Source organism: Schistocerca americana, chromosome 11 (genome assembly GCF_021461395.2).
Source record: "Schistocerca americana isolate TAMUIC-IGC-003095 chromosome 11, iqSchAmer2.1, whole genome shotgun sequence".
Classification (NCBI taxonomy): Eukaryota; Metazoa; Arthropoda; class Insecta; order Orthoptera; family Acrididae; genus Schistocerca; species Schistocerca americana.
The window spans coordinates 58,513,516-58,541,219 of record NC_060129.1 but is presented as its reverse complement, the minus strand read 5'-3'; the positions used below and the strand labels follow the sequence as shown (position 1 = coordinate 58,541,219).

Below are 27,704 nucleotides of genomic sequence, written 5' to 3'. Positions count from 1 at the left end.
ATATCGCTATTTGTTGAGTGGATCCACCTGGCTGTTAGAATCATTCTTCTGTCCCTAGAAACTAAGAAACAGTATAAAAGAGTAGGCACCACAGACTTTTGTGCGTAAACAAGAACTGCAACATATAAACAAAATAATTTTCGAAATTACCATTTCTGCAAAATAAACCTTAGCAAATAGAAGTTATGCAGAATTGGCAAGCTACTAACATTTTGTGGACTGATTAGTGAACTTTTCTCATTGATAATCAGCCCTACTCACCTAAAATTTCTTTCCTTAAATGCATTTGCTGCAGGTATTATTAGCATAGATTGAGCTAATCTGAAGAGTCTTGGAAGCTTTTTTTCATGTACACTCCTTTATGCCAGCAGCTCTGCTGGATCTTCATTTTCAGAGTAACTTGCTAAGAAATGTGCAATTTCATCTTTTATATTGCTTGTCCTTGCAAGAATCATCTACATGTATGTTATCTACCCCATTGCCACCTCAACTTTTCTTTGGTTCCATAGGGCAAAGACCACCTTCCTTGACTGGAACTGAAACATACACACACACACACACACACACACACACACACACACACGCACACACACACACTTACACACACTATTGTGTTACACTGACAGCACAACTGTGACTTACCATCCTTTAATGCACCATACGTTCTGCACACTGTACTATGCACTTCCTGTCTTTCTTCTGGCTTTAGATTATTCAGATTTCAAATGTTAGGGCAAAATATGCCGTGAAAAGATATTTGTTACAAATCTTTATTTTCTCTTTCAGAAGAGATTCTGTCCTTTGCTTAAGTGCTGTGACTTCTGTCTGCAGTATAAAATAAGACCTTAACAGTAGTCTCCTTTGGTGACAATAAATGCTTGTTAACAAGGAAGTAGAAGGAATCCATACCAGTAACCTCTAGTTCCAAGGATGTTGTTGATGTAGTTTCTGGAACAGACAAGTGGGAAATCGTATTGTAGTACGTTACCAAAACAAAAGGGAATGTTGGATGCTTGTCTGTTTGAAGCTTATGAGTGATGCATTAAAGCTTCGAGAGGAAATGAATCAAAGCCACAGTAAGCCTCTGTTCCAGCCTTCTAATTGATGCATTTGATTCCATACTGATAATGTGACTATGAACTCCTCCATGACATTTGCCACAGACTCTGTTATATCAACAATAGTATTCAAACTGATATCCATTATGGACTTTAATGTTTTGGTGACAAGTTTTCTTAAACTAGTTTTTTTAAGTAATTCACGATATTCCTTGAAGTTATTAGTGTGAGTGTTTGTGACACAAATTCTTTGATAAATTTCTCTTCAGCTAACATGTATCTTAGCATTGTTGCAATGCAGTGTGGTATACAGAAAAGCCGCTTAAACGGCGGAAGTGCTGACTTGATATTAGCTGTGTGGTCTATTACAAATATTCCGCCTTCTAAATAAGTGCCAGAAATGCCATAACTTTGTAATTAAGATAAAATTTTTCTTTGAGTATTAACACCAGATTTAGCATCTTCAAAATGAAATTCCAGCATGCATAAAATATGATTTAATCTGGATTTCAGGAGTCATATAGTGACCAGTAATGGTAACATATTCAGTTTTAGTGTATTCGTCAGACCATTAATCCATTTCAGAGGCACATGCATTGGTTGCCAAGCTACTTTTGGTTTCCTGCTTTGATTTTTTTTAGTTTCCTCAGAAATATTCTTATATTGTTGACAGATGAAGAAGGACATTAACATTTATGCAGAGAGATTTTGCATACTTTACACATATACCTGAAAAGTCCTGACATAAGTTTCTGAACCCTTCACCTTTGACAGTATTATAGGAACATAGGTCTTGGGCATAGAGTCATATGCAGCTAATAATGATATTAGATTTTTGTTCTTGAAGATGGCAATGAAGTGTTTCTGTGTCTCAAGAGTTTCTCAGTTTTAATGCATTTGCACTTTTGTGCAGCCTAATTCTTACTTAATAAACAGGTTAGGAAATGAACAACAGACTTTACTGAGTCAATGATTTGGTATGATTCCTGACACAGTGTCAGTGGTGTCAAGGATGGTGAACAGTAACATGTTAAGAGACCATTTGTAATATATCTGCAATGTCTTCATGCTCAAACTCTATTAATCTGAGCTGTCTGATTGATTTGTGTGTCACTTGGCAAAACAATACATCCATGGTGTGGAACAATGTAGTAGTGGAGATGAGCCCAACAGATTATAGATTTTGGCTATGTCCCTTTTATAGAATAGGGACTGAATTGTCTTCCTGGTGATTTTTTACATGTGATTAGCATGCATCTTACCTGTATAGTTAGTTGCAAAACTTTTTTTTTAGAGTAAATGTTTATATTGCAACCACACCACTATTGTTAACAAGTAATCAGTAGATTATAATGTAAATAATAAAATTGTAGTAAAATACTACATAAATGGGAATTTGATAGTTTTGTGCCCACATAGTACTTGCACTTTGAAGGAAAAGTGGTCATTAAACAAGATAAAATATTAGCATTGGAGGGTTCTGTAAAAACAAGTGGGACAGTCCCACTTTTCTCTATTACAATGTCCCTATACTGCATCATAGTGTCATGTAACTGAAAGCCAGAAAGTTCATTTCGGTGTTTAGGATTTGATTTTGTACTACTTGAAATAAGTCTTTTGAGGAATGTATGTTGTATCTTCTCAAAATAGGCAAATCAAGAAACTCCTTCCAACTCCATGTTCTGTTAGAACAATAAATCTATTGTGCACCATTAAAGCATTTTTATTTGAATTTCAAGTGTAATCTTACATACAACATTCACACTAACAGCCCATAGTTAATCAAACGAAGAATGTTGTGATACTAAATGTTGATAGTCAGTATATAAGAAGTTATCCTTTGATTTGGTATTAAGTTTGTTCTTATGTTTGCCAAAATACTACAATGTCCATTACTTAGATTATAAGTGACTTCTGCATAATATCCTGTGTGGAGTTTCAGCATATAAAGGCCTCTTTCACTTCATCAAACTACACTGAAGTGCCAAGGAAACGGGTATAGGCATGCATATTCAAATAAAGAGATTTGTAAACAGGCAGAATACAGAGCTGCAGTTGCCAGCACCTATATGAGACATCAAGTGTCTGGTGCAGTTGTTAGTTCAGTTACTGCTGCTACAATGGAAGGCTGTCAAGAACTGAGTGAGTTTGAACGTTACAGTCAGTGCATGAGCAATGAGACATGGCATCTTGGAGGTAGCAATGAACTGGGGATTTTCCTGTATGACCATTTCACAAGTGTACTGTGAATATCAGGTATCTGGTAAAAAATCAAATCTCAAATGCCACTGAGGCCAGAAAAAGGATCTTTCAAGAATGGGACAAACGAAGACTGAAGAGAATCGTTCAGCATGACAGAAGTGCAACCCTTCTGCAAATTGCAGCAGATTTCAGTGCTGGGCCATCAACAAGTGCAAACCATTAAATGAAACATCATTGATATTGGATTTTGGAGCTGAGGGCTCGTTTATGTACCCTTGATGACTACCCGACATAAAGCTTTACACCTCGCCTGGGCCTCTCAGCACCGAAATTGGACTGTTGATGAAGCATGTTGTCTGGTCAGACGGATCTTGTTTCAAATTGTATCGAGCATATGGATGTGTATGGGTATGGAGACAACCTCATGAATCTATGGACTCTGCATGTCAGCAGGGGACTGTTCTAGCTGGTGGAGGCTCTGTAATGGTGTGGGGTGTGTGCAGTTGTAGTGATATGGCATGCCTCGCAGAATGCTGTTCAGAAGAGATCTCCACCTCCTCGTACTCTTATGGATTTATGGACAGTGCTGTAGGATTCATGGTGTGAATTCCCTCCAGCACTACTTCAAACATTGGTCTAGTCCATGCAATGATGTGTTGCAGCATTTCTGCGAGTTCGCAGGGGTCCTACACGATATTAGGCATGTTGTTGTTGTTGTGGTCTTCAGTCCTGAGACTGGTTTGATGCAGCTCTCCATGCTACTCTATCCTGTGCAAGCTTTTTCATCTCCCAGTACCTACTGCAACCTACATCCTTCTGAATCTGCTTAGTGTATTCATCTCTTGGTCTCCCTCTACGATTTTTACCCTCCACGCTGCCCTCCAATACTAAATTGGTGATCCCTTGATGCCTCAGAACATGTCCTACCAACCGATCCCTTCTTCTGGTCAAGTTGTGCCACAAACTTCTCTTCTCCCCAATCCTATTCAATACTTCCTCATTAGTTATGTGATCTACCCATCTAATCTTCAGCATTCTTCTGTAGCACCACATTTCGAAAGCTTCTATTCTCTTCTTGTCCAAACTATTTATCGTCCATGTTTCACTTCCATACATGGCTACACTCCATACGAATACTTTCAGAAATGACTTCCTGACATTTAAATCAATACTGGATGTTAACAAATTTCTCTTCTTCAGAAACGCTTTCCTTGCCATTGCCAGCCTACATTTTATATCCTCTCTACTTCGACCATCATCAGTTATTTTGCTCCCCAGATAGCAAAACTCCTTTACTACTTTAAGTGCCTCATTTCCTAATGTAATTCCCTCAGCATCACCCGACTTAATAGGCATATGTACCAGTTTATTTGGCTCTTCAGTGTATCTTAAATGAATTACTGTTAACATCAGGTATTGTAAACATATCCCTTGTTGACTGCACCGTCTTTATTACCATTATATTGCATTTTAGCAGCATTTTCAGAAGTTCATGAGAGTCACAGTGTACACAGTATTACAGATTGTTGATTCAGTTGTGACACCCTGACTAGCATGCACAATATATCTCCTAGCTCGTGGACATGGAAGTAGGTGCCTTTCTAAGTGGCAAATTGTAGTTACAGCCTGTAAGAGTTGTACGTGTTCTCATACACATTCCCTATCAAAAAAGTGAAGTATACATTGGGGAAGATTAAACAAAATGAAACTACATGGCTTGTGAGCGTATGTGTTGTGTTTAGGTGCTTACAGAATTGAGTCAAATTTACAGACAGGGTGTATATGCTCTGGGGCAACTATGAAATCTGGGAAAAACCTGGTAATTTTTTTAGAATTCTTGGAATTTTTCATTGTTTTAGTACTCAGTTAAATGTTTGTAATTTTAACTGGTGAGAATCAATAAACTGCAAAATGTGTCAGAGGTTTCAGGATGAAGATTATGAAATACTTCATAACAGCAAACTGCTGCCAATGAGCGTGACATCACAATTGCTTACATTAATTTCATTTGAGCATTTGCTAGGAGGCTCACATGCACTCACAGTTACATTGCTTATGGGCGGTACCTTTTCCCACTGCTGGCTACTTGAAGAGTGACAGTTCATGTATCATCAGTAGTAACAAGTGGCCAGATGCTACCTAGAAAAATTTTTCTGGCACACCCAAGCTGCCAGATTTGTGCATGCGTAGAGCAGTCTGGGTTGTAGTGGGGAGAGATTTAGTCTCCACATGAGCCATGTTTACATTTAGTGATTTTGCTGTTTTCTTCTCATTTACAGTTCTCATGTCAAATGAAATTACAATGGGTTTCTTTGATTGGTAACTGGCAAGTGAATTAAAATACATTCACATAATTATGGAAGGCTAAAATATATTATTAGTTTCAGTTTTTCTGATTTTATTTCCATGGTTTTGGGCAGTCAATCATTAATCACCTTCCAGGACAATGAAGTTATTTTTGTCAGCTTGCTAAATAAATGTGGCTTTTACTAATCTTTTCCGCAGAGACAGTCAATTTAATGGAAATAAAGTGTTTCATTCCACACAATTGGCTAGTTTCATCTGTTCACTGACTGATGACCTTAGATGATAAGGTCCATAGTTCTTAGAGCCATTTGAACTGTTCACTGAATTTCAAGTGTACATTTTTATCTTCTGTCATGTGTGGTATTATGCCATAATAAAGAACCAAACATGAGATAATGCTGTACTGGTCCTCAAAGAAAATTTGCATCCTGAAAACCACAGTGAAAAGCTGAATATGGGGCTAGGCGTCCTATTCCATTTTTAATCTGAACATATGAATGTGCACTTTAAGGGGCTCCGGAAAGGCTCAAAATCATGAAAAGTTCAATTTTTACTTTTTTGCGTTTTCTGAATCTGCAGACTATTACCTTTTAATAGATATATAATTTATTCAATTCCGAAGACTACAACTATTTTTAAATTTTTTTTGAAATGTGTTCTACATGGGCATGACCCACTGTGGCGCTGTTAAACTGCTGTCAAATGGTGTTATTATTAACGTCCGTGTTCATCAGGTAAATTTTAGTGATGTGAGATACAGTATGTGTTGTGGCTAACCTGTGATGGTTCAGTATATATCGCTGGTGTGATTGTCGATTGTTTCATGTTTATTTACTCTGTTGTTATCTCGAAAATATTCGTAATTAATTCTGTTTCTTGAGTCTCTGTTTTGTTGAAGTATAATAATGAGTAAAAGTAAAGTTATTAGAAATCCTCTGAAGGCTTTTAAGAAAAGGAGAAATGTTGGAAAGCCAAAGGTATGTGTTATTACTGTAAACAATAAAGACGATAACCAAGTGAGTGAACCTAACCTCTCAAGTACACCTGCCCATAGCAGTCAAAGTGGGAAAGAAAATACTTCACAGAAGAAGCTTGGTTCAATGAGTGAAAACTATGAACGTTTTATGGGTGAATCGGATGTGAATGAAATATTTGATATGTTGGTTCTCAAAGGAATTTTTTCAAACTGTGTAAGATGTATTCATTGTAGTGAAGTTGGTCTGGAACTCTCCATAATAAAGCACGGAGGACTTGCTAGTGAAATACAACTGAAATGTGATAAGTGTTCATACATGACCACCTTTTGGAACAATGCTGCAGTAACTGCAACTGAAGAAAATGGCAGCAAAATCTACGAACACAACATTAGATTTGTTTATTCCTTGCGTTCAGTTGGTAAGGGTGCTACTGCAGGTGCAATTTTCTGTGGCATCATGAATCTTCCAAATCCCCCAACCAAGTTTACGACCTATAATAAATTAATAGGGTCTAAAGTAGAAGATGTCTGTATAGAATCTATGAAGAACGCTGTGGAAGAGGCAGTAATGGAAAATAATGGTAACAGAGATTTGACTGCAGCGTTCGATGGTACCTGGCATAAACGGGGACACACATCTCTTCATGGTGTAGTATCTGCCACCAGTATGTATACAGGGAAAGGTTTAGATGTAACAGTAATATCAAAGTATTGTAGATGTCCACAAAAATATAAAGGTACACATGAAAATAATTGCAAAGCTAACTATAGTGGCAGTAGTGGAGGAATGGAAGTGGCTGGTGTTGCCAGTATATTCCAGCGTTCTGAGGTGTGTGATAAAGTGCGATATGTTAATTACCTTGGTGACGGTGATTCTAAAAGTTTCAAACATGTTCAAGGACTGAAGCCCTATGGTGATGATGATGTAGTGCAGAAATTTGAGTGTATTGGACACGTACAGAAGCGAATGGGAACAAGACTTCGGCGACTGAAAGCTTCGTACAAAAAACAAAAACTCAGTGATGGTAAAGGGTTGGATGGGAAGGGAAGGTTAACTGACAGTGTAATTGACAAAATACAGAACTATTATGGAATGGCTATTAGGCAAAATACACAAAGTGTCGACGAAATGAAGAAGGCTGTTTGGGCTCTTTTTTTTTTTTCATACTTCTTCAACCGATAAAAATCCCCAACATAGCTTGTGTCCCAAAGAAGAAGACAGTTGGTGTAAATATAACAAAGGATTGCTAACTGGTGAAGTGTACACTCATAAGCATAGTCAGCCTCATGCAATAATGGATGTGATAAAACCTATTTTCAGAGACTTAGCAGCACCTGAACTGTTGAAAAAGTGTATTCACGGAAAAACTCAAGACCCCAATGAAAGTGTAAATAGTGTTATATGGTCGAGAATCCCCAAGACTGTATTTGTTGGAATAGAAACACTTCACTTTGGTGTGTATGATGCTGTTGCGACTTTCAATGATGGCAACATTGTAAGGTGCAAGGTATTTAGAAATATGGGAATGAAGATAGGTTCTAACATGGTACGAGCGATGCTTGCTTTAGACAAGGAACGCCTTCGGGCTGCAGACAGGGCTGTAAAGAGTCTAGAAATACAAGCAAGAGTAAACAGGAGGAGGAACAAGAGGAAGCTGGAGGAGGAATTTGCAGAGGATGATGATAATCCATCCTATGGACCTGGAATGCACTAAAAAGTTAATCCAATCTTTGTCGCTCGATTCCCAAAACTTTTATTTTCTCATACTAATTACATGTTTTCTAAGGATCTTCCAAACATATTTGTTTCAAACTTTCAGTAAATGTTACACAGTACCTTCTGCATAATTTAACACAGCCTTTTTCCAAAAAACTGTATATTTTTGAATATATAAATAAAAAATTGCAAAAAAATGTTGTGAATTTTCATTACAATTGAAAAAAAATCATCTTTAATAACTGAACTAAAATTTTGTAAAATCCCTGTGTTAAGTTGTAGCCCATATTCCAATAAATAATCTGTAAAAAGTTCAACTTCCTACCTCAAATACTTTGTGAGGAAAGATGTAATTTATAAGCGTTATTTTAACATTGCAAGTATAGGGCGTTCCGGAGCCCCTTAAGCAGAATTATGCATTTAGTATGGTTTACGAAATTCTGATGCTCCAGTATCATATGATGTTCTATTTCTCTTATGATGTCAACACACACACACACACACACACACACACACACACACACACACACACACACACGAACATGCGAGCTTCCTGTGTCATTGTAGTTGCCCATGCACTGTAATGCATGTTTTCTGGCTCTTTCTGGAAACTGCGGAAAAGAACCGATTTCTAATGGGTCACAGGAAAATATTGTGAATGGTACCTTGAAAAGTGTACTTTCAAAGTAAATTTCTTTTTATGCAAGATGAACTATGTTACGTGTGAGGATGTGCAATGAATTTCTTAAATCACAGGGTGTTGACACTCATTTAACACTTGACAATTGAGGACCAGCCACTTAGAAGAATTTTGAGCCCAGTAGACCAGACATTAATGTCATTATGTAAAATTTTACTTTCACATTTGTGTTATGTATCTTAAAATGTAACACACTCAAAAAGACCAATATTATATGTGGGAGCTTATCTTTTCTTGTAGCTACATTACGTACACTAATTTAAACCATTAACTTTTCCTGTTTGTGTGTTCATGCTACTTAACAGTGATACTGCTATTGGCTGACTACATCACATGTGGTATACTCTGAATATCTGCTGTAATTCACTGGTGAGATCACATGATATAAGCTATGATTGGCTTTAAAAAAGCACAATTCAATTTTGATTTCAATGCTTCAGAAACTAATGTGCTGTGTTTGGTGAAATTCGAATTTACGCATGCATAATACAAATATGAAAATATGCAGCATAAAATTTGCTGCACATCAGATATTTCCAAAACCTTGTTTTGCGAGTTTTTTTTGTTCTCTGAAATGCCAGGAAGTTCTGCCAGGTGTATAAAACCTTTATCATTCAAAGGATTGATATTTTTATAGTTCTGAGTGAAAGTATACTGTCACTTATCATGGAAAAAGTGTATTTTTCACCTTGGAAGAAGTGTATTTGAACATAGGAAAAAGTGCTTCTTTAACAGGGAAATCTGGGAAAAATCCTAGAATTTTTTTTGTTTTCTTTTCTGCTTACAAACCCTGAAAGAACTTGAACATCATAAAGCTGTTGTATCATTCCTGAAGCAAGCTGGCCCACAACAGTTGTAACCTAGTCGTTCGTATACAAGGCCTTGATAGAGTTGACATCTGAGCTGATCCCCACACATTGTGTTTAGGACAGATCTGAGGATGTTGCTCGACACAGGAGTACTTCAATCTCACGAAGACAGCCCAGAGGAACATTCCATGTATAGACAAACTTTGTACTTTTGTAAAATGGCGCCATAAGACTGTAGGTTGGGTTTTAACACATGACACAGCATATCTGTGACGTACCATTGTGCTGTCAGAGTTCCCTCACTCATTACCAGCCATTACTTACATCATACCCATTCGCTCCTCGCTCCCTGACAGCAGGAGTAACACCATTGTGCCTTTCTAAAATATCAGAGGACTGAGACCTTTTCCCAGGTTGCCACCATACTCACCAACGAGAGCCATGCGGGGTAGTGCAGAAATGTAATTCATTGCTTTATACAATGTGACACTGTTCATCATCAGACCATGCTTCCTGGTCACAGCACTCCTCCAAATGTAGCTGTTTGTGTTATGGTATTACTGGCAGTCTACACATAGAGCAGTAATTCCATAGTCGAGCTGCTGCTAATCTCTGACAAGTGGTGCTAGATGACACAGAATGATATAGGGAGCCCATTATTTGTTCTTTGATGGCAGATGCTGATGTGAAGCAGCTATGAGTGCTGCTTGTGCAATACAGTGATTCTTCCTTGTGGTGGTTAGACTTCATCGACTGGAACCTTGCAAGTATACCTGCCTCTCATTACCATGCAGTCCAGCATCAGGTAATTATTGCATCTGAATGCACACAAATTTTGATATTGCATAGTTTGATAAGCTAACCAAATGGAGGCCCACAAAGGCACCTCATAGTCATCACTCGGCATCTTGCGATGTTCTTGCCTGTTATATACCCTACCAGGCCAGTTAACAATAGTAAACCTGATCAACACTATTGTACTCCGATGGCTGTTCTACTTGTCACAGAAAAATTAATCATTTACATACCAGCTGGAACCATGTACTTTTTTCACTTTTCTTCCAATGACTCAAAGTATATGACTCACTCCATTGTTGTGAAACATTACTTCTCTCACTCAGACATTAACTGCTCACAAATTGAAGATTTGTTCTCTATGTACACTTTGGACGTATTCCACACATGTATTCAAAACTATAAAAGCTGGTGACTTTAGATACATGTGGTGAATTCGTACTGATACAGGGTGTAAGCAATAATAGTTTACAATGTACCAGAGCAGTATAGGAGAAGTAATGATAAAACGATTTGATCTAGGAAATTTGTGCTCACCCAGACCCGGCAAAACCTCAATTTATCTCACAAAAACCTCTTTGTCTATGTCCAGGTTAGATGGCTATTCCATTAACATAGTTAATTTAAAATTCCTGTGAGCATAATGAAAGGAAAAAGTGTTTTGTAAACATTATGCAAAAACATATTATATTTATAATTAGATGTAAACTTAACTCTTACTAGCACAACAGTTTCATAGTAAAGCAACCAGAAAACAAAACAATTTTATCATTAATTGTGTGCCATTATTTCATAATATTTTGTGCTAAGAATTATATGAACATCAGTTTTGCATCTTTAAAGTGCAAGAGCAATGGGTTTTGATATTAAAGGCCGATTTTAGACAAAATCTCTTGTGGCAGCATACGCGCTGTAGCTTAGTGTGTTTGTAGGCCAATTTGGGGCTGTTTCTTGTCGTGATAGACCACAAGTGTCTTATTTCAGTGTGTTTGTCTGACTTCCCATACACTTTTATGATACATTGTAAACAGTTACTCTTTACGTCCTATATATTATTGCGTGTTACAAAGGTAGTTAATTGTAGACCATGGAAATGACCAAAAGTATAATCACTATGTGGTGTGTGATTTGTCCTTATGCTGCATCTGTACATGCTATATCATTCCACATCCATCCACATCCCTACTCCGCAAGCCACCTGACAGTGTGTGGCGGAGCGTACCTTCAGTACCTCTATCGGTTCTCCCTTCTGTTCCAGTCTCGTATTGTTTGTGGAGAGGAGGATTGTTGGTATGCCTCTGTGTGGGCTCTAATCTCTCTGATTTTATCCTCATGGTCTCTTCACGCGATATATGTAGGAGATTCCAGATAATGCATTGCATAGGAGGGAACCAACCACCTGAGCTTCTCCAACATATAGCATCTGCAAAGGCCTAAAAGTGCAGTTAATGCTGAGGTACATGTTGCTGTGCCACATGTAGATAAATGGTACAACTGCTCCTACCAGTAGTTCTGATTTTGATAGACTGGAAGAATGTTAAAAATAAACCAAAGAGACAAATTGCGAATGTAAAAAGTGTGTGTTGTTGAGCAACCCATAACACAGTTTAATAGGAAAAAGATAGTGACTTTGAATGCTGTCTCCAAAAATCCAACAGCCTAGTCATATTATACTGTTACGGTTTAACTGGCAGTAAATTAAGACAAAAGTAAGTGTGTGCCAAAGGCAGCAAAAGAGAACTGTTACTTTGTCAGCGTAACATCTTGGTGAAGAGCATTGGTCTTCTCCAAGATAAAGATTGATGTTCATGAAGGAAGAACAGAGGCCCAAAAATTGCGACAACTACCTATCTTTTCTCCAGAAATTGAAGACTAGGAGACTTCAGTGGTCACGTCATATAACTTGCATGCCTGACCATATTTTTAACTAACTGACAGATTTTCCAACTACTCGTTGAAGTAAGTTTTTAAAATGACTGGATAGAACACAGATAACACTGTTGCTGGAGGCAGGATGTCAGGTCAGAACATAAATTTAAAGGTATATAAATTCCATGACATACAATACAAAAGTGAAAGAACTGTCTAATTCTCAGCAAAGACTGATCTGTGTTGTAGCATTGGGATGACATCATGTCAGTATATGGTAGAAAATGATGCATCAGCAAATTAGCTTAATTACATTTTCCGTTGAACAGAAGATTGGAATCATTTAAAATTATGATGATATTCATAAGAACAAAGGTGCGTAAATGTCAACTGATTTTATCGAGGAGGATAAAGAACTAAATTTGGAACCAGAAGGTGCTGAGAATTCTGCATGCATTCATTTTATATACATACTGCATGTGGAGTAAAAGTATGTCATCTGCTAATTGAGGAAGTTGAATGATGCATTACAGTTAATTAAACATCGATTACCTGGTTGAAATTTTCCAGTAATGTTGTGTTATTGCACTTTTCTTATCTTTAGTTATTTGCAGGCCGTCAGGAGTAGAATCTGAGCAGTTGTAGCTATATGTATAACAATACTTGCTGCGACTCTTCTTGATATCAATTCTTTTGTGTACTACATGTCTATCATGGGTGCCTAAAATTCACATTTATTACAAGTGTAAATTCTTTTAGTGTACATAAGTTGACATAGACCCTGCCCTAAAAAGAATACATCCTGCTCTCTTGTATTTTCAGACAGGGACTAGGCGTGCTGCCTTAGGGAAACATTGAATATACAGGATGTTACAAAAAGGTACGGCCAAACTTTCAGGAAACATTCCTCACACATGAATAAAGAAAAGATGTTATATGGACATGTGTCGGGAAATGCTTAATTTCCATGTTAGAGCTCATTTTGGTTTCGTCAGTATATACTGTACTTCCTCAATTCACCGCCAGTTGGCCCAATCGAAGGAAGGTAATGTTGACTTCGGTGCTTGTGTTGACATGAGACTCATTGCTATACAGTACTAGCATCAAGCACATCAGTACGTAGCATCAACGTAACATTCCAGCCTATGACTCGCATCTGGGGAAGACCTAGAACGACGAGGACACCTGCAGTGGACGAGGCAGCTCTTCGTGCAGTTGACGATAACCCACGTCACTGTATGGAGAGTGCTACAGGAGAACCAATTGTTTCTGTACCATGTACAGCGTGTGCAGGCGCTATCAGCAGCTGATTGGCCTCCACGGGTACACTTCTGCGAATGTTTCATCCAACAATGTGTCAGTCCTCATTTCAGTGCAAATGTTCTCTTTACAGATGAGGCGTCATTCCAATGTGATCAAATTGTAAATTTTCACAATCAACATGTGTGGGCTGACGAGAATCCGCACGCAATTGTGCAATCACATCATCAACAGAGATTTTCTGTGAACGTTTGGGCAGGCATTGTTGGTGATGTCTTGATTGGGGCCCATGTTCTTCCACCTATGCTCAGTGGAGCACGTCATCATGATTTCATACGGGATACTCTACCTGTGCTGCTAAAACATGTGCCTTTACAAGTACGACACAACATGTGGTTCATGCACGATGGAGCTCCTGCAGATTTCAGTTGAAGTGTTCATACGCTTCTCAACAACAGATTCGGTGACCGATGGATTGGTGGAGGCGGACCAATTCCATGGCCTCCACGCTCTCGTGACCTCAACCCTCTTGACTTTTATTTATGGGGGCATTTGAAAGCTCTTGTCTACGCAACCCCGGAACCAAATGTAGAGACTCTTCGTGCTCGTATTGTGGACGGCCGTGATACAATACGCCATTCTCCAGGGCTGCATCAGCGCATCAGGGATTCCATGCGATGGAGGGTGGATGCATGTATCCTCGCTAATGGAGGACATTTTGAACATTTCCTGTAACAAAATGTTCGAAGTCACGCTGGTACGTTCTGTTGCTGTGTATTTCCATTCCATGATTAATGTGATTTGAAGAGAAGTAATAAAATGAGCTCTAACATGGAAAGTAAGTGTTTCTGGACACATGTCCACATAACATATTTTCTTTCTGTGTGTGTGAGGAATGTTTCCTGAAAGTTTGGCCGTACCTTTTTGTAACACCCTGTATTTTGTTTTTAATTATATAGTTCAGGATCAACTTACACAAATATTATAACCAGCGTTGACTTACGATCAAGCAAGTGTGACCATACCTTCCCCAGGCCTTGAATTGAATTGACTTAGTTGCTTAAACATAGTCCTACACTTTCATTTTTACTGCACATTTAGGTGCTTCTTGACATATTTCTTGTTATCTAATAATATCCAAATGTGAAAGAAGCAATAAATCCTAAGAACTCACTAGGAGTTTGTAGCACAGCATTTAGTCCCTTAGACAAAAGGGCACACAATACAGTCTTATTATATTAATTTTCACTTGTTATTCATCATGGTCTGCTAGTATGTTAACAATGAGTTTTTTCAGACTGAGCTGTGTCTAGGAATATCTTACGAATTTGGGTACACACACATTGGAAAATTTATTATTTGAATCAATTTGTAACAGTAGAATTATGTTTCCAACTCATTATTATCCCAGTTTAACATCGTTATCAGCAGACATGATGAAGTCAGAAGAGCTGGCCTGGGTAGTGCTGCAGAGCAGTGCAGAAACCTGCCGTGGAAGTCACATGTAGCATATAGTATGGGTAGCTGTAAGCCAAATAGGCCAGTGCTTACACTGAGTTCAACTGTTGTTCACATTGCCTTGCACATCATGCTGAGTGTTGTTTAGTGATCAGCTGACAGCCTCCCATGCCAGCTGCGTGCTGAGTTATCCTCATGCACATCTCTACGATGGTTCAGACTTTCCATTTCCTGTAGACTGATTTATGGCAAGTTTTCATTTCCTCACACATGGTATATTCTCCAGTCATTGTTGAGCCCATTTGAGCCTGTTAAATGTTCACACCTACAGTGTAATGTAGAAGTGTGGCCACTCCTGTGCAAATACTAAAATGGTGACGAGGTACGTTCTTATGTATTTGATGCCCCTATTTTTTGTTTCCCTTTTCCCCAGGGTTAATTTTATGCCACCATGGACCCAGCATGTGTGCAATACTGGCAGGAATACAAAAGAAGCAGCAGAGAATGACAACATCACTAATCAACCAGAATTTAGAGTTGCTTCAAGAGCTTGCCCCACTAGCAGCAAACTACACCAATGGTACAGGTTTTTTTCTGTACCCACAATGCCCATGGTGCTGTTTGTTGGTTTTGGTCTTCACCACAAGTGCCCTGGGCAGTAATATGTGGCCTTTATTGCCGATTTTCAAGGTCTATTGTTTAAGTGTAGTTTTGTGTGTCCCAGATGTGCTGTCTCTTATACAGATTTGCTGATTAGGGCTGTGATTGTCTACTTAGTGCATGATTCTGAAATTCAGACTAGGGCATTAACTTTGCCCAAAGTTTCTTTAGACAACATTGCCCAGATAATGGACTCATTTTGCATGACGATGGTGGCAAGGATGTCGTTTCTGATAATTGGTGGGTGTGCAGTTAGGTGAGTATGGTAAATGACCCCTGGTGCCCTGCAGATGTCCTGGCCTGCAGTTAGTAGTGACATCAAATGTCTCATGTGGACTTGGGGGGCTTGTGCACAGAACAAGGCTGCATCAGCTACTGTGCCACTTTCTTTCTTGTCCAAACCAGAGCACCCTTGGGACAGGGGGCACGTCACTTGTGAGTGTCTGGTTTTGGACAGTAATGTGATTGTTGATGATCATTGCATTGTCCAATTTCCTGAACATAGCCGAACTGTCCTACACAATTTAGATTCCCTTTGTTCTGACATTGATTATTTTTGCCATTGAGAGTTTCCACAGGACCCTGGTATCCAATAATAGTAGGGAATTTGTGTTCCAGGAGTTTGAGGTCTTTTGTGTCTGCAGTGGGATTCAGTATCTCACTACCACACCATTTCACCTGACGTCTAACTCAGACATGGAGTGCTCTGTGCATACATTTAAGTTCCCCATGAAGCAGTTGGTGTATTTCTCTTTCCACAACAATGCATTGTCAAGCTTTCTGGCTACATACTGGGTGACATCAGTCAACAGACACAATCTGGCAGAATGTTTGCATGGGCACACGCCATGGGGCTTCTGTAATTGTTGCACCTAGAGTATCATGCTGTGTTTTTTTCTTAGGGCTGCTGTTTGGCTCCAGTTCTTCAGCCAGTGGCAGGGGTGGCTGCTGGGTATTGTGCTGGGGCACAAAATTTGGCAGTTGTTTATGATGGATGCCAGTTGGGACAGCAGACCTGTCATGCACTCAGTTGTGCCTGCATCCTGTCGTGACTTCACCACCAGTCTTCTGGTCGTCTAGGTGACAAGATTGGTCATGAGATTGTTTGATGTGTGGACTCCTACTGGCAGCAGTGTGCTTTCCCATTGTCCCCCCTCCACACCATCTGCTGTTCTCCCATTGCCTACAGCCTTGGGCCTAGTGAAGTATGCACCTGCATCTTCTAATGTGGAGCCCATGGATTTTGATCCACTCCTCCTCCTCCTCCTCCTCCTCCTCCTCCACCTCCTCCTCCTCCCCCCCCCCCCCCCGTCTGCTTTCACCTGTGCCTCCACCTCACTTATCTTTCCTCCACTGCTGCTGGTGGACCCCTGTTGGCTCCTCAACTCCATGCCTTTCTGCTGTAATCAGTGTTGTTTGCATTGCCTGTTTTATGAGCTCAGTCCAATGCTGGGTTCTCTCGTTCTGCACTAGACATAGTGATCAAAGCCTGGCTATTGTCAGTCTTACTTGCCTTTCGTGGGAGGAGGGTTTAGTATTCCCACTAGTGGATGTTGTGATAGAGGCAGATGCCCTTGCCTGGATAACACTTTGTACTAGTGTGTAAGCCACCATGGAGGACACATGCAGTGGAGGGTATGGGTGGATCCATAGATGGAGATGTTAATTTGTGGACAGCTGTAAGCCAAGTGGGGCAGTATGCTGAGTTCATCTACCATGGACCTTGCCTTTCACATGATGTTGAATGTTGTTCCTTAGTGCTAAGCTGACGGCCGCCCATGCCAGATGCATGCTGAGTTATCCCCATGCTTGTCTCTGTAATGATTTATTTCTGTTTCCTGTAGACTGACTCACATGATGATTTTGTGTTTCCTCTCATGGGGTTCTTTTCCCCGATAATTATCAAGCCGTTGTTTGCCCATGTAGTGCCCACACCAATAGTGTACTGTAGCAGTGTTGTAACGCCAGTGAAGCTACTAAGCACAATTGGAATGTTTTAAGAAATCTACGTTGAACTTTTGTGATGGGTTGCTCAACAGTGAATTTAGATTCCTCATTAAGAATTGAAATATCCCAGTTGGGATCCATGGATTTTCAACGTTTATAAAGGAAATACTTTTGAGTAGCATCCAAGAAATACATGGGTTTGTGTTATAATCTGTACCAAAAATTGGTTGTTTCAATACTTCACCTCCTATTTAGCAATACCTGTTTTTATAATGTATGAATAAAGAAATGATTATAGCTCACAGCTAAGTACAGTAAATTGTTATTGTGCTGATAGCATAACCAACTAAAATTTGTCTATGGAATATAATTTAAAAGAATGATGACATTAGCAGGACTTTTTGAGTGGCTGATATTAAGTTACATAATGTGTGTATCTTGTTTGTAGATGTTACTTACTGCTAAACACTTTGCTAGACTATCACAATATGTTCTTGTGAGACCATAATTATATGGGTAGCTTTGTCTCTACAATAATTTGATATTTGTCTTCAATCATTCGTTAGTGTTAAAAAATGTTCATTTCTCATGTATAATGATGACAATACACAACATTTTAAATGAAACCAACAGCGAGATTGCATGTTTTTTCTTTGACTAAGGATGTAGTACCAAAAACTAGGGTTCTAAACACAACAGTGTATTTTAATTTTCGTATTAATGCTCTTCAATTTGTGCAGGGTTTGGAATTTGATGACAGTCTTCATGAATGTGACCCATTGGATATAACAGATGAGAAGGTAAGCCATACTTCTTTAATGTAAAGATGTTATCTTACTTTTATTCTGACTTCAAGCTGCCATATAGTTATTTACTTAGTAAATAAAATTACATTTGAGTGAAAAATGTGGATGATGTATTGGCTACTATCTAAGATGGTTTGAAACCATGGAAATTTGAAATAGTCTTTTTGTTGCATCTGCAGACTCAGCTGATAGAGAACCAAAAAATCAATGTGTGCTGTGAAATGAAATTTATTTATGACTGTAAATAAATAACTATATAAACATTCTTTGAATATCAATCATAATTTTAATTTATGTTTGCCTTCCCATTGAGTTTATCAAGGTAATTCGAGATTTTGACTGAGAATGTATATTCATGTGGCAGGATTCAGATGTGGCTGTTTTTAAGCATGATAATGAGATCCAAAGTAATATGTTTACTGAATTGGGAGACTATTTGTGGGGCTGCCTCAGATGTACACATGCATCCACGTGTTTGATAATGTTTTAAAATGTGTGAAAATGCTATAACTTCAAAGAACTCTGTTTTGATAAATGATGAGGTCAGCTTCTGTCCTTTGTTGCCGTCCTCATATGTTACAGCTGAGGGGAACTTGTATATTTTTACAGTCCTGCTATATATTAATTAGAAGGAACATTAAAAGTATTGTGTTATGTATGACATGCTATGAATATAAAGCTCTTGGACATGTACAGTGCAGAGTACTGACCTTGATTTAAAAACAAAGATCATAATTCAATCTCTTAAGTAGTAGACAGATAAGGAAATAGGAGTAAATAATACATCAGGTAGTAATGTAATTGAAAGGGGGAAGAGAAATAGGGAGCAAAAACCACTCTGAGTGCACTGTAGAAAAAAAAAAGTATTCAAAAATATAGGAATATTGATCCTGCTTCCACAAGGGGAAACCTTGACTGAATGAAACATGCTTTTCAGATACATTTTTGTTGTTTCCTGTGCTGGTTAGTTTTATTTCATTACAGAAAAATTGAAGAGACACTGCACCCAATGCAGTTACATTTTTGCTACTTTTTAAATGGAAGTAACAGTTCAACAGCAGAAAATTGTTATTGAAAGATGATTCTGATGTACTGTTGTTCAAGGAACTTCCACTTGATTTCAGACACTTTATACTCACAATAGTTCAGTTAGTTGTAATAATTGTTAATCCAAATATAAACTAAGGAGTTACTTCAGCTATATTTGCCTCCTGGTACAACCATCAGTGATGATTGAGGCAAGGATGTCTCCAAACACAATATCAGTACATCTCACTGATGGTGATGGAGTATTTTGTTTGCATTACTGCAAGTTACAGTCAGAAGAAAACTCCCTCTTCCACTGCATTGATGATCAGGAGCAGTAGTCACTGAGTGCCAACACTTTAGGGCAATGCTCACTTGTTCTCTGCATTGTGTGTGCTATGAGGGTGTAATTATTGGCTTGTCAAGTAAAGAAAACATCCTGTAATTCTGATCACACATTTTGTATGTGTTACAAATATTTTTTGATCTTCCTAATGATAATTGCTGACAGTTTTGCTGATATTCTCTGTATTCTTAAATTTGCTAACAGCAGATATATCTACAGAGAAATCTCTATGCGGAACATCTTAGGTTTTGCAAAGGACTTAAAAAAAATTAAAGCCTCTAGGAACCGGTTCTCAGCCTTGCAGTATCCTTAACTTCTTTGCATTTTATGTGATGTAGTGCCAGAAATATCCTATCACATATTTCTCATGGTGGGACCTGAAATTCTGTTATTAAATTTGTCTTGTTTTGCCATAGATGTTAATGTTTCCCTTCATAAGCAGCCTATTAGTTCTTACAATCTCAATAATTTTAGTGAATTTTTGTTCTCAATTTAATTTCTTCAAGAACAACATGCAGCTGCGAATGATTCCAAGGTAGCAGGATTTAGCAGAATACACGTTATCACTTCAAATGAAATTTTGTACACGTGCATCAGTACACGTAACCAGCATGAAAAATGCACAGAAAATTGAACTCCCATAGGCAACTAAAGTATTATTATTATTATTATTATTATTATTATTGGTGGTGTTAAGAGAGAGAGAGAGAGAGAGAGAGAGAGAGAGAGAGAGAGAGAGAGAGAGAGAGAGAGCATGCCAATTACAGCTATTACATAGTAAGTGACTGTTACTTATCTTAAAATTGCATCTTGGATTTTTCTCACAAAGTCAGTTCACACTTTTATAAACAGCCAAGAGCAGCAGCATGTTGACCCAATATGGAACATCAACTCTATGTCTTGCTGAACTGCAAATGCTGGATGGTGAATTCGCTGTTATGAGAGACTAATGTTCTTACCAAAATTTTCAAGGGTCGTAAGATGAAGGGGCGAGTAGTGGTAGTTGAATTTATCAATTGCTGGAGTGAAATTAATAGTGGATGCCCTTAACAAATGTCATAAGAACATTTCTACTCACTGTGGGGAACAGATAAAGGGTGTTGCACAAACTTTTCAAAACACCTTATTTGATTGCTCCAGAAGATATAACAGCAGCTCAGCAAGAGCAATAACATTAGAAGGCAGTCATATTGCTCTTCCTCTTTATCCTTGCATCTTGTTTTCAATTTAGTTATCTAGTACCATCAAGACTTTTGTTGTTTATTCGTGAGCAGAAAATTTGACTGTTGAAGCAGCTTACGTAAAAACATTTCTGAACAAATACACTACTGGCCGTTAAAATTGCTACACCAAAAAGAAATGCAGATGATAAACGAGTATTCATTGGACAAATATATTATACTGGAACTGTCATGTGATTATATTTTCACGCAATTTGGGTGCATGGGTCCTGAGAAATCAGTACCCAGAACAACCACCTCTGGCCGTAATAACGGCCTTGATATGCCTGGGCATTGAGTCAAACAGAGCTTGGATGGCGTGTACAGGTACAGCTGCCCATGCAGCTTCAACATGATACCACAGTTCATCAAGAGTAGTGACTGGCGTATTGTGATGAGCCAATTGTTCGGCCACCATTGACCAAACGTTTTCAATTGGTGAGAGACTGGGAGAATGTGCTGGCCAGGGCAGCAGTCTAACATTCTTTATATCCAGAAAGTCCCATACAGGACCTGCAACATGCAGTCTTGCATTATCCTGCTGAAATGTAGGGTTTCGCAGGGATCGAATGAAGGGTAGAGCCACAGGTCATGTAACATCCACTGTTGAAACTGGCGTCAGTGTGGACAAGAGGTGACAGAGACATGTAACCAATGGCACCCCATACCATCATGCTGGGTGATACATCAGTATGGCAATGACGAATACACGCTTCCAATGTGTGTTCACCGTGATGTTGCCAAACACGAATGCAACTATCATGATGCTGTAAACCTGGATTCATTCGAAAAAATGACGTTTTGCCATTCATGCACCGAGGTTCGTCATTGAGTACACCATCCCAGGTACTCCTGTCTGTGATGCAGCGTCAAGGGTAACCACAGTAATGGTCTCTGAGCTGATAGTCCGTGCTGCTGCAAATATCATCGAACTGTTCATGCAGATGGTTTTTGTCTTGCAATTGTGCCCATCTGTTGACTCAGGGATCGAGTCGTGGCTGCATGAACCATTACAGCCATGCGGATAAGATGCCTGTCATCTAGACTGCTAGTATTACGAGGCCATTGGGATCCACCACAGCGGTCCGTATTACCCTCCGAACCCACCGGTTCCATATTCTGCTAACAGTCTCGGGATCTTGACCAACGAGAGCAGCAATGTCATGATATGATAAATCGCATTCGCAATAGGCTACAATCCAACCTTTATCAAAGTTGGAAATGTGATGGTAGGCATTGCTTCGCCTTACACGAGGCATCACAACAATGTTTCACCAGGCAACGCTGGTTAACTGCTGTTTGTGTATGTGAAATCGGTTGGAAACTTTCCTCATGTCTGCATGTTGTAGGTGTCGCCACCCACGCCAGCCATGTGTGAATGCTCTGAAAAGCTAATCATTTGCATATTACAACATCTTCTTCCTGTTGGTTTAATTTCGTGTCTGTAGCACATCATATTCGTGCTGTAGCAATTTTAATGGCCAGTAGTGTATTTATCATATTATTTATGCCATTGCAGGGTGTTAGTTTGTCCCTATCCATGGAGTCCCTTCCAAACTTCCAAAATTTTAAAAGCTCAAGAAGAACTTCAGTAGATATGATAATGAAATGGTATCATATGTTGGAGCATCTCAAAGAAGCTTTTTAATAATCATCAATACACCTCTACATGTTAACAATTGTTAGCATGAAGAATATGAACTTTGTTTTCAATTTCTTGCCATGTTCTTCGTAACATGTCATGTGTCACTGTTATAATCACATCAGTATCACATCTTAACATACAAATATCATCCTTTTTGGTCACATACATGCGGTCCTTCTCTAATCTAAGCAGGATAATTTTAAGGGAATGTTGGTGGCCAGGCAATGGGTTATCTGCATTCAGTCCAGCAACTGGGGAATTTCATATCCCTGAACTTTCAAACAACTAATGACCAATGTTACAGAGCTCCATCTTGTTGAAAGTCGATGTTGGTTTGCAAGTTTTGTATATAAACTGCTCAAACATATCCATATATGCTGACCCATTCACTATGTTTTCTGTCAAGCAGAACAATTCAGAAAACATGTTGTCAGACATCATCAGATCCTCAGTGTAGGGCTGTTGCAAACATGTTCAATAGTTGTGTGCAGAAATTCCAAGCCCCATATCTGAACATCATGTTGATTAACCAGTCCTGATACATGGAAGATTTCCTCATCTGAGAATAAACATATTTCTAGAAAGCTGCCATTCATGTCAATATGCTTCAGCATATCCATAGAAAATTATTGTCAGCATGGTTTGTCACTTGGTTACAGAATTTGCACTTTATAGTAATACATATGGTGATGTATGTGTACTGCATGATGCAGTGTTGATCAGGGAACATCAAAATGCCTGTTGAATTTCTCTTTCCTGAGAAGTGCTTGTCTGATGTCCTCTGTTGCCTCTTCCAAAACACTATGATGTGCACCACCAGAATTTTCAGAACAGTTCCAGTTGCTAGAAACTTATGATCCCAGTTCTTAACTGTTTCGACACCAGGTGAATCACATCCATACAACCTAGGATAATTTCTTTGTACAATAACTGGATATTTTACTTCTACAAACCACACTACAGCTTGTGCTCGCTATAGGCATCATTTTCATTTCATGCAGTCGTGCTGGACTCCAAAGATAATAGTTGGCATGTGATGTGGAAAATTCTCTGAGATGCTTTAGCATATAGAGCAGTTTCATCCTCATAAGTACTGTTGTTTTTTTCCCTTTCCCTTAGCCTTTAAAATCTGGATGATTCACTCTTGCAGAAATCATCAACTTCACATGCAACCTTCGCAATGTGCCACAGACATTAAGCTAACAACAAAATAAAAATTAAAAAACACCGAAGCACAAAATCTACTACCATAAGAAGAGTATGTGTAGGGTAAGAGGAGGTTATCTAATTTAAGTGAACAGTATTACTGTACTTTCAATGGCAGATTTTGCCTACTTGACTTCGCCATTCTGTTCCATCAATGGTTGGGGTGAACAGAGGTGGCTCATAGTTGAAATTAGTGTGAGTGCTACTTCATAAAATCTTTAGCCTTTATTCTAAAATTGTGTAAAAGGAAACAATCACGTATAAAAAGAAAATTTGTTCAGAAACTTGATAAAATTGTAAAAGAATAAATTCATACAATTTTTACTTCTTAAATGTAAATTGCTACAGTTCAAGCTTGTTCTGTTGATTTAAAAGTGGAAACCACTCTTCTTGTTTTAAATTGCCCAAACAGATAAGAAATTTTTTTGTTGTTTTCTGGGTGACAATGTGAGTGGAACTCCCCATCACATCCTCCCTCAGATTTAATGGTAACAGAGCCTGTTAATAACTGAACAAGTATCAAGCATGAAAACAGGAAGGAAGAAAAAGGCAAAATAGAAACAGTGAACAGTTCAAGCTCAAGAAGCAATAAGGAACAGTGTAAAACAGCCAAGGCATTGTGGTTCAGTGATCATGGTGTTGGACTGCAAAGTTGACAAGCCATGTTCAAAGCTCTTTGTGCCAATTTCTCTCTCTCTCTCTCTCTCTCTTTGTGTGTGTGTGTGTGTGTGTGTGTGTGTGTGTGTGTGTGTGTGTGTGTGTGTAGGTTTCCATTGTGTGGGAACTTTTCTTCATTGAAAGCACTGCCAACACATTTACCCTTTCTGAATTCATAATGCATCTTAGAAAAGTTTTTATCCTTTCCATTGTTAAAAGCAGCATTCTGCTTCTTATTTAGTCATGGGAACTGCAACAGTCTAGGTATTTGCATGATATAAGAGGCAGTCAAATGAAAATGAGACACATGGAAGAAAACTAAGTAAACCATTTATTATTTTAAAAGTAACTATCGTAACTACTAATACATTTATCCCACTGTGCGGCAAGACACTCAGTGCCTTCATGGTAAAATGTTCGCAGTTGCTTCTGGAACCATAATTGTACCCAGGCGTGCACCTCTTCATCCGAAGAAGATTGTATGCCGCAGGTGTCATTCTTCATGGTTTCAAGAATAAGGAAATCACCTTGGGAGGGATTGCAAGTGTGGAGGATGTGTAAGTGAGACCTGTTGAAACTTCTGCAGTGTGCTCAAAACAACAATATGTGGCCAGGCCCGCATGTTATTGAGGTTTTTTCAGCTACACTGCTGAAGTTCCACTGGAAAGTCCATACTAATTCTTCATAGAGTCCTAATTTCTCCCCTTGCACTTTCCGTATTTATGAGTATTATCATTGTTCTGTAGGACACAAAAAAACTTCTTTCTGTGAAGGCATTGACCGTCTTGCTTCACAGTAGGAAAAATGTATTAACATTTATGGTAACAACATTTGGAATAATGAACAGCTTACTTCCTTTTTTCTGTCTGTCTCATTTCTATTTGATTGCCCCTTACAGATTACATGAGCAATATCATAGATATCAGACATGTAGTAGATTACTTTTAGTTCAGTTTCAGGCTTTTCTTTGTCAATCATGGTATGTGCTTCACTGGCCAGTACTATCTTCTCTGTAGGATGTCCATTCTTAAAACTAGTGAAGCATTCCTTTGAATAATTTAGTATTAGAATATCTACCAATTATATCAACACACATACAGTCCCACACTCCCTTAGCTTCTCCAATGAGTGTCTTTGAAGGATTCTTGCAGGATTTTGAGTTTTTTTTTTAATTCTAAAAACGCAGTCTGGAATTTTTTTATGCTCATTAACTTTAAATGTGCTAATATCTCCTGATTATGTTTATTTGTAAATTATGTCAACATGAGACATGGTATGATGACATTGTTATCATTTAGGTGTTCTAAATTCATGTTGCTGCTGCAGTGGCTTGATCTGCAGTTGATGTTGGCTAATTTCAGTAAAGCAGCTTTTTAAGGGTTGTAAATTTTCATGCATTCTGTTCATGTTTTAGTATAGAAAATTATGTCTTACGATTAGTTTAGTTCAGTTTTTGTTCCATAGAACCAAAAAATGAGATGATTCTCATGGATGTGGAACATGACAGAAAGTTGTTGCGGTCTTCAGTCCAGAGACTGGTTTGAAGCAGCTTTCCATGCTACTGTATCCTGTGCAAGCTTCTTCATCTCCCAGTACCTTTTGACCGCTACATCCTTCTGAATCTGCTTAGTGTATTCATATTTTGGTCTCCCTCTACGATTTTTACCCTCCACAGTGCCCTCCAATACGAAATTAGTGATCCCGTGATGCCTCAGAACATGTCCTACCAACCGATCCGTTCTTCTAGTGAACTTGTGCCACAAACTCCTCTTCTCCCCAATCCTATTCAATACCTCCTCATTAGTTATGTGATCTACCCATCTAATCTTCAGCATTCTTCTGTAGCACCACATTTTGAAAGCTTCTACTCTCTTCTTGTCCAAACTATTTATCATCCACGTATCACTTCCATACATGGCTGCACTCCATACAATCACTTTCCGAAACGACTTCCTGACAATTAAATCTATACTCAATGTTAACAAATTTCTCTTCTTCAGAAACGCTTTCCTTGCCATTGCCAGTCTACATTTTAGATCCTCTCTACTTCGACCCTAATCAGTTACTTTGCTCCCCAAATAGCAGAAGTCCTTTAGTACTTTAAGTGTCTCATTTCCTCATCTAATTCCCGCAGCATCAACCAACTTAATTTGACTACATTACATTATCCTCGTTTTGCTTTTGTTGATGTTCATCTTATATCCTCCTTTCAAGACACTGTCCATTCCTTTCAACTACTCTTCCAAGTCCTTTGCTGTCACTGACAGAATTACAATGTCATCGGTGAACCTCAAAGTTTTTATTTCTTCTCCATGAATTTTAATACCTACTCCGAATTTTTCTTTTGTTTCCTTTACTGCTTCCTCAATATACAGATTGAACAACATCGGGGAGAGGCTACAACCATGTCTCACTCCCTTCCCAACCACTGCCCTCGACTCTTATCACTGCCATCTGGTTTCTGTACAAATTGTAAATAGCCTTTCGCTCCCTGTATTTTACCCCTGCCACCTTTAGAATTTGAAAGAGAGTATTCCAGTCAACATTGTCAAAAGCTTTCTCTAAGTCCACAAGTGCTAGAAACATAGGTTTGCCTTTCCTTAATCTATCTTCTAAGATAAGTTGTAGGGTATGTATTGCCTCACATGTTCCAACATTTCTACGAAATCCAAACTGATCTTCCCTGAGGTCGGCTTCTACCAGCTTTTCCATTCGTCTGTAAAGAATTCATGTTAGTAGTTTGCAGCTGTGACATATTTAACTGATAGTTCGGTAATTTTCACATCTGTCAACTCCTGCTTTCTTTGGCATTGGAATTACTATATTCTTCTTGAAGTCTGAGGGTATTTCGCCAGTCTCGTACGTCTTGCTCACCAGATGATAGAGTTTTGTGAGGGCTGGCTCTCCCAAGGCTATCAGTAGTTGTAATGGGATGTTGTCTACTCTTGAGGCCTCGCTTTGACTTAGGTCTTTCAGTGCTCTCTCAAACTCTTCACACAGTATCATATGTCCCATTTCATCTTCATCTACATCCTCTTCC

The 27,704-nt window shown here is 38.7% G+C and overlaps 1 protein-coding gene across 5 annotated transcripts in view; it reads left to right on the top strand.

The window, feature by feature from the left end:
• The window catches only part of LOC124553918 (zinc finger protein 708-like), a 192,589-nt gene that overhangs the window by 72,662 nt on the left and 92,223 nt on the right, over positions 1 to 27,704 (top strand). For all 5 annotated transcript variants that reach the window (XM_047127942.1, XM_047127939.1, XM_047127940.1 and 2 more), the window contains exon 6: positions 18,499 to 18,558. In XM_047127942.1, the coding sequence (XP_046983898.1) occupies positions 18,499 to 18,558 (60 nt within the window). The remainder of the gene's footprint in view (positions 1 to 18,498; positions 18,559 to 27,704) is intronic.